Source organism: Erigeron canadensis, chromosome 1, assembly GCF_010389155.1.
Source record: "Erigeron canadensis isolate Cc75 chromosome 1, C_canadensis_v1, whole genome shotgun sequence".
Lineage (NCBI taxonomy): Eukaryota > Viridiplantae > Streptophyta > Magnoliopsida > Asterales > Asteraceae > Erigeron > Erigeron canadensis.
Genome location: NC_057761.1, coordinates 55,675,591 through 55,683,203, shown reverse-complemented (window position 1 = coordinate 55,683,203; position 7,613 = coordinate 55,675,591). Strand labels below are relative to the sequence as shown.

Sequence of the window (7,613 nt, the reverse complement as noted above, 5' to 3'; positions counted from 1 at the left end):
CATTCGTCATAATGTCAGAAGAAAGAAATATTCTCAGTTTCTCACAAGTAACAGCACTTTAGTTGATTGATCAACAATATATTTAACATTACGAATTTACGATTACGACTTTACGAGTAGGTTTCGTAAGCTTCAATTTGGGCTAAAAATCAAGAAATTCAGAATGTGATGGACTATGTCCTTAATCGTTTGGGCCTGGTGAAAACCGTAGTTATATCTATACTCCCTTATAAAGAGTATTGAATCTCTTAAAATTCAGCACTTTTTTTCTTCCCAAAATACTCTTACTTAAACATAATACTCTCATCAACTTTCTATCACCCTCCGTCGTCACCCTCCTTCGATCCACCGCCTCCTCACTCTCCACCACCGCCTCCCTTTTATATTGTCATCACTTTCTACCTGCCGCAACGCGCGGGCACTATGCTCGTTTATATTCATATCCATTGGACTAAGTTATCATAAAATGAACTTTAAACTCAAACTACGTAGAAACTGATGTCAAATAAAGATTGAGAAATATACTTGAAACGATAATAATGACTAAAACCAATTGATAAACTAGCCCGTATAGCATATGGGTAACATAGTGAATTAGTGATATGATTTGCATATACCAAGTCCCGGGCTTGAACCTGAAATGACAAAATCTCTCACCTTTTTTCAAACCAGGAGGAAAAAAAACTCATCACCGGCTCTAAAGGGATGCAAGGGATGCAATCGAGTCGGACCCTCTACCTCTAAGCTTTATATTATACGTAAATTTATATAGATTTATTATATTTATGCCTGATCCAGTTGCATAATTTATATTATAATCCTATTATAAATAAGCACTTACACATAAAGATATACCTTATATTATAACTTTTTTTCATACTTTGTTTTAAATATCAAAAACATTTATTTTCGTAATATTATGCTTTCATCTGTTATTATTGACATACTATTTTTGGGTTTGTCTGTATACTCGAGCCGGGACCTAAAATTTTTGTAATTTTTTTAGAGACGACATTGAAAAAACTCATTAGGATGATGGCAATGGTCTAGGCATGGAGCTAGGCATGCCCATGCCTAGCTGCAAACACCGCCGACAACGTCAAGGCATGGGCTAGGCATGAGTGATTTCGGCATACGTTGCCGCTTAGTCATGGAGGAGAGAGAGAGAGAGAGAGAGAGATATTTAAAGATTTAAGGAGGGATAGGAGAGAGAGAGTGAGTATGATTGGAGGAAAATAATAAAGGGATGGATAGACATGGTTGCCATAGGTTAGGCATGGCTAGACATGAGTTAGGCATGAAATGATGTGACAGTATATTATTAGTAGATAGCTAGACATGGTTAGACATGAGAATACCCATTACCATCATCCTTAGTAATACAATTTGATCATATGCTCTCTTTTACGAACCACATATTGTGACATCCTAAACTACATAAGCCCACATATCATTGTAGATTACCGAGAGCCATCTAACAACAAACTTGGCATTTAACAATAGGAATAAAATATAAAAAACTCAAACAATGTTGAACTATGTTTGTGTAAATATATCTTCTTTTTTTTTTTCTTTTTTTTTTTTGTGTTTTTGAACTATGTTTATGTAAATATATCCTGTTGATAGAACTTTACTCTAATGATGTCATCAAACATCATCGTATATTCATTTTCAAAAGGCTTTAAATAGTGTTTGCATTATTGTTTCAATGGCTATTTATGGAGTAACAACTTTTCAAAGTTGTGTACAATCTGGTCACATTTTCTGATACCTAGAATTACTTTCACTCGACTGCATTCCTTTGTCCCCAAACACATGCCAATGTTCACCTTCATTGGACCAGACCCACATTATAATATCAACCTCCTCATGGACCAACCCATCAAAACTATAAAATGCATTTTAATACACCCATTTTCTATTGTGTTGACTATTGGCACCACTTTTCATGTAATTAAACTCCACGTTAAGATATACTTGAGTATTTAAGGAGCAATTGATGAAACCAAATAAAATATGCATTGTGTTTCAACTTTCATTCAACTCAATATTTTTCTATCAATAAAAATGAATATAGCCGATTAAAAAACTGAAAAAATTACATTTTTGGTCATTGAACTTGACACGTTTTTCACTTTTAGTCACTAAACTTCAAAAATTACAAATTATACACTGAACTTGTCACTTTTTTTCAATTTTGGTCACTGCGCTCAGTTTCGTTAGTTTTGCTCCGTTAAGTTGTACAAATTCGTTAGTTTTTTTTTCACTTTTCGTCCTTCCAATCATTCCATAACTAAAATCGATAATCGACAACCTTCAGTGATGAAAAGTGTAATTTACCTAATTTTTTTTTATATATATACCTCATTCGTCAAATTTTAAATGTTATTATTTTGATTTTTTCTTAATATTTTTACTTTTAACTTTGACTCTAAACATTTTTATTTATAACATATAGTAGTTGGTGTAAATTTTATCAATGAAAAATATATTCAAAAATTAGTTCATTATTATATGTTTTATAACAAATTTATATAACATAGACAAAAATATTCATGGTTAAATCATAAGGCGTTATAGATTATCAGAAAAACCTACAACACGTTACTCCAGATAAACATTACAATATCTTATTTTTATTTTCATTTATTAATAGTTAATAAAATGAATTAAGAAAAAATATATAAGTTTATATAACACACACACAAAAAAAATTACGGTTAAAGTAGACATAAGAAGACTCGAAATTCCAACATAGTCACTAAATAAATCTATCTTTATAAATAAAAATTTCAATAACAATTACTTCATCGTCGTTAAAAAAAACAATTATTTCATCTAATCAAATTACTGTATAACAAATAGATAGTAACTGTAAACATAAAAATTTGTTTCAAAACATAGTAAATGAATATGTATTTTCACTAATCGGCCAAAACAATATATAAAACCTGAAGTTGGACTGATTATCGATTTTAGTTATGAAATAATGGGAAGGATGAAAAGTGAATGAAAATTAACGAATCTGGGCAAGTTAACGGGGAAAAACTAACAAAGTTGACGCAGTGACCAAAAGTGAAAAAAAGTGACAAGTTCAGTGTATAATTTGTAATTTTTGAAGTTTAGTGACTAAAAATGAAAAACGTATCAAGTTCAGGGATCAAAAGTATAATTTTCCCTTAAAAAACTATACATATATAACGTAAAATGAAAATGACATCTCATCCTCCAGCCATGGCTCCATCCACATGCCTTTAATTAATATATATATACTTTTAACGTTACATACTTAAACCTATCTAATCTTAAAATCAAAATAAAAGAATCTTCCAAAATCAATCTGTTAATAACAAATGGAAAATGCTAAGGCTGTATTTAACGTATATAAAAAAATTTGTACCTTCCATATTAAAAGCCCGCCTCCTGATTTTCATGGTAAATGTACAAACAATTTATACACTTTAAACACAGCCCTAAAGACTGTATTTAGGAAACCCCATAACAAATTAACAAGATCAAATTGATAATTATTACTTGGAAGGTAGCTAGTATACCTACTAAGTAATACATATATAGCCGTTAAAAAAAGTATTACTTACATATACTAGTATCAAAAGTATTTTCAATACAAAATATATTTATTTAAATATAAATTTATAATCATTAATAATCCACCATACACCATGTCCAACTTTGTAATTTTCCAAAAGTTACAAATTCATTCACGTATGCTTGAATCATCATAAAAAGAGAAAATTATATAAAAAAGGAAGAAAAGAAAACTTAACAGCACCGTTATCGACTAACTGGGATTCAACACGATCAGCAATAATTCTTTTTCTTTTTTTTTAAAGTTTGATTAATTAATCAAACATTAACACTGCATTTCATAGCTAACTGATACTTAACACCCGTAACCACACCAGCATAAGCAGAATTCTTGTTTCCAAAAGGGATATAAGCCGGACACGTGACATGTAAATGATACCTGCCCGAAATAAAACTCCCAACTTTCCATCTAACACGTCCGTTAATCTTAATCACAAGCGAAATCGCGCCATTTGACTGATCTTGAGACAAAGCGGCTCCATTGTACGGAGCCACAGGGACATTTGTGCCATAAATAAAAGGTGACCAAATGTTTGTATCTTTATGGCCTTGATAAACCGGTTGGATGACAGTGAAGTATGTGATTTGTTGGCTGTGATATGTGGCGTAAACGTTGAGTTTATCGTAGTAGATACCGACTTTGCTATTTGGGTTACGGGCGGAGACGGTGATTTGGAAGTTGGAGGAGAGGAGGATGGGGGCGGAGACGTTGAAGCCGTAGATGGTGGCGTCTTGGAGGACGAATCTTGGTTTTCTTGGTTGGAGAATGGCCCATGTTATGAAGAAGATTAGGAGGACTATTGCCGCTAAGATGCCGAATCCTATTAGGATTTTCTTGAGTAGTTTCTTCTTGTCGCTGCCGTGGTGGTGGCATTGTTTTACTGACATGGCGGTGGTGGCTAGCTAGGGTGGAAGAATTTTGGTTAAGAAGGTAGCTAGTGGGAGAGAAGTGGGATTAAGGGTTAGTGGCAAGAAGTGTAGAAAATGGGAACACTAGCTCCTTTGATTATATGGATTGTCCCTCACAATTTTGCGATATATTTTTTATTTTAAAAAGAAAATAATATGTCTTTTAGGTTTAAGATACAATGTATCATTATTTTAATTGGTATTGATAATGTTTCATATATAACTTTTCAGTTAATTTTTATTTTTATTATCATTGTTATTATTATTATTCAAATATTGGTTATGTATTAATTTCTATGGGAAGTGATTGGGTATACTATATATGGCTATATGCCAATATATAAAAGTTTGGAAATACGCAGTATATTATCAAAACATTTACCCATTATTATAAACTCATAACTAAATATCAATATTTATTATGTTTTTCTACTTTTGTCCAAAAAATATTTGTAATATTTCTAAAATGTTATGTTTTATGTATGTTCGTACATATATTATATATGCACGATTGGTCGTCCATTTTGTTCTATGTCTAAGCTCCATCCCCATGTTTCTAAATAGGTTTCCTCTAAAATTAAGATTATGTATATTAAAAAGCAATGTCGTTTAATTAAAATTTTTTGTTCAAAAGACATGTAAGTTTTCTAACAAAACAAGAAAATTTTTAATAAAAGTGTATAGATGGTATGATAAACCCATTTTTCATCTTACTTTAATTTAAACTTATCTTACAATATCTATTAAACATTAAATTGAGTATATTAAATATTTTGCATATTTAAAATGTAAGTTTTTTTACCATATCAATACATGAAATGAAAGTGAAAAAATTTGAGATTTTATCTTGATGTGAGAAAAAAAAATGCTTTATAGTTGGAGGTTTTTTATGATAGATTTCTTCTAAAATTGGTGTTCAGTATATGAAAATACAATAATGTTGAGCCCAATTTTACTACCAAAAAATGTATTCTTTTAACAAAATTTGGATAATTTTATCAAAGTGTATAGCTGTTATCGATGAACTCATTTTTAGATCTCAAGTTAAACTCAGTGTTCATGGTGTTAGTTTATTACTCCCTCCGTCCCATTAGAAATGTCTTGATTTGAATATTCAAAGTCATTATTTATCAATTTTGATCTTAACTATTTTTGTTTGTGTTATATAATAATTGATGAAAGTTATATGTTTTGATTGAGTTTTAGATATATTTTTCATTTGGTATAAATTTTTATCAAAAGTTGTATAACACAAAAAAAACATATATAAGGTCAAAGTTAGCAAATCAAGACTTTGAATATTCAAAATGTGACATTTTTAGTGGGAGTGAGGGAGTATTATTTAGAAAAGTTTACATTGTGTTGTGATTGATACAGTCTTATTGGTTATTTCACTCCGGCTAACACTTCGCTTAGGTTAGATTTTTTAGTTTTAATAATTTGTATATGATAGTGATGTATAAATATTTCAAAAGTTAATAAGTATGAATGAAATTTTTGTTTACGTATAAATAAAATAGAAGATACATTTTGATCTATTTTTTTTATTTTAAGTTTAATTGTACTAAAGAAACATGTTTTATCTATATCTTTATCTTTACTCTCTTATAAAAGAAATAGTCTTTTTTTATTTTAGGTAATTCTACCTTTGAATTACCAAAATTACTCTTGACTTTTTATTAATGAGTTATAATTTACACCTTAAACCTTTATTTTAATAATTAATACTTTAAGGCTTTATCTTCTAAAAATTTCTACTATCACAATTACATCAACCTACACCACTTGACACCGCTAACACCACTAATACTACCATTACCGACACCACTAGACCCGTCTTTTCCACCACTACCGTCGCATTGCGCGGGTACTATACTCGTTTAATTAATTTACATCATCAATATACAAAAATATACTAAGATTTCGATACAATAATAACTATTTTAATATAATAGTATCACCATTTTAAAAGGTATACTCTACACGATAATAACCATTTGAAAATAATAATAATATCACCATTATAAAAGGTATACCGTCATTATACAAAACATACATATCTTACTAACCATCTTTGATGCAAACAATATTCGAATAGTAATATTATCGCTTTTCAATATGTTTTATCTCTAATAATGTTTGTATGATTAATATGTTTATTTCGCGTATTACGCTGGAAAATAATCTAGTATATATTATATATGCACGATTCTAAAATATAATTGTATTATACTGAACACTTGAAAAACTTGATAATTATCATACGCATACCCTTAATAATTTTTTTTAAACGATATTCTATTCTATTAATCCATATTAATTATACACATACCCTTGATAAATTTTTTTAACCCATATTAATTCCACCTCACAAATGTGAGAAATGAGACTCGAACCCAGATGGATCCTCTCAAGGTCAAAGATCTTATTAATGGGCCACTAATCCCATTACCCCTAATAACTATCATACATGTTTATTATAAAGTAGTTTAGAAGATAACTTATAATGATCAACATTTTTAATTTTGTATGAGATAGTATATACAATCGATTAATCGTTTTAATTAATCCTTGTAGCTACGTTGGGGAGGCCTAAAAGATGTGCAAACTCGATTTCCGGTCTGACCGAGCACAATCTTTTAAAGGGCACAAACTTCAAAACTTATATATATATATATATATATATATAGGTTTTAGGTAAAATAAAACAAGTATTAAAGTAAAAGATATAAAACAATACATTTCTCTACACCGATAATCATCGTGCATCATGATATCATGCATCAATTGCTTCGTGAATATTTGTGCATCAATTTAATCATGATCTAAAGGTTAAGATCTTCTCCTATTTATTTACTTTAATACATGTTTTACAATACTCAACCCATATATATATACAATATTAAACCTTGTAGGTTGTAGCTATGTCATTATTGATTTCACTTGATTAATAATGTCATCGAGATTGGTGATTTATTAGTTAGGGACTTAGGTCTTTAACCATCGAGTATTCCACTAAAGTTCTTCTATCCATTAGGGTGGACGGAGTGGGTTAGGCACTACACCGGTACCGGGGGAAATACCGCCCCGTGATA

At 30.0% G+C, this 7,613-nt stretch overlaps 1 protein-coding gene across 1 annotated transcript; it reads right to left on the bottom strand.

Moving 5' to 3' along the window:
• Window positions 1–3,637: 3,637 nt before the first annotated feature.
• LOC122578417 (NDR1/HIN1-like protein 1) lies at window positions 3,638–4,601 on the bottom strand. The gene has a single exon (XM_043750377.1). The coding sequence runs from the start codon at window positions 4,495–4,497 to the stop codon at window positions 3,868–3,870; it is 630 nt and encodes a 209-aa protein (XP_043606312.1). The 5' UTR covers window positions 4,498–4,601; the 3' UTR covers window positions 3,638–3,867.
• Between the last annotated feature and the right edge of the window lie 3,012 nt (window positions 4,602–7,613).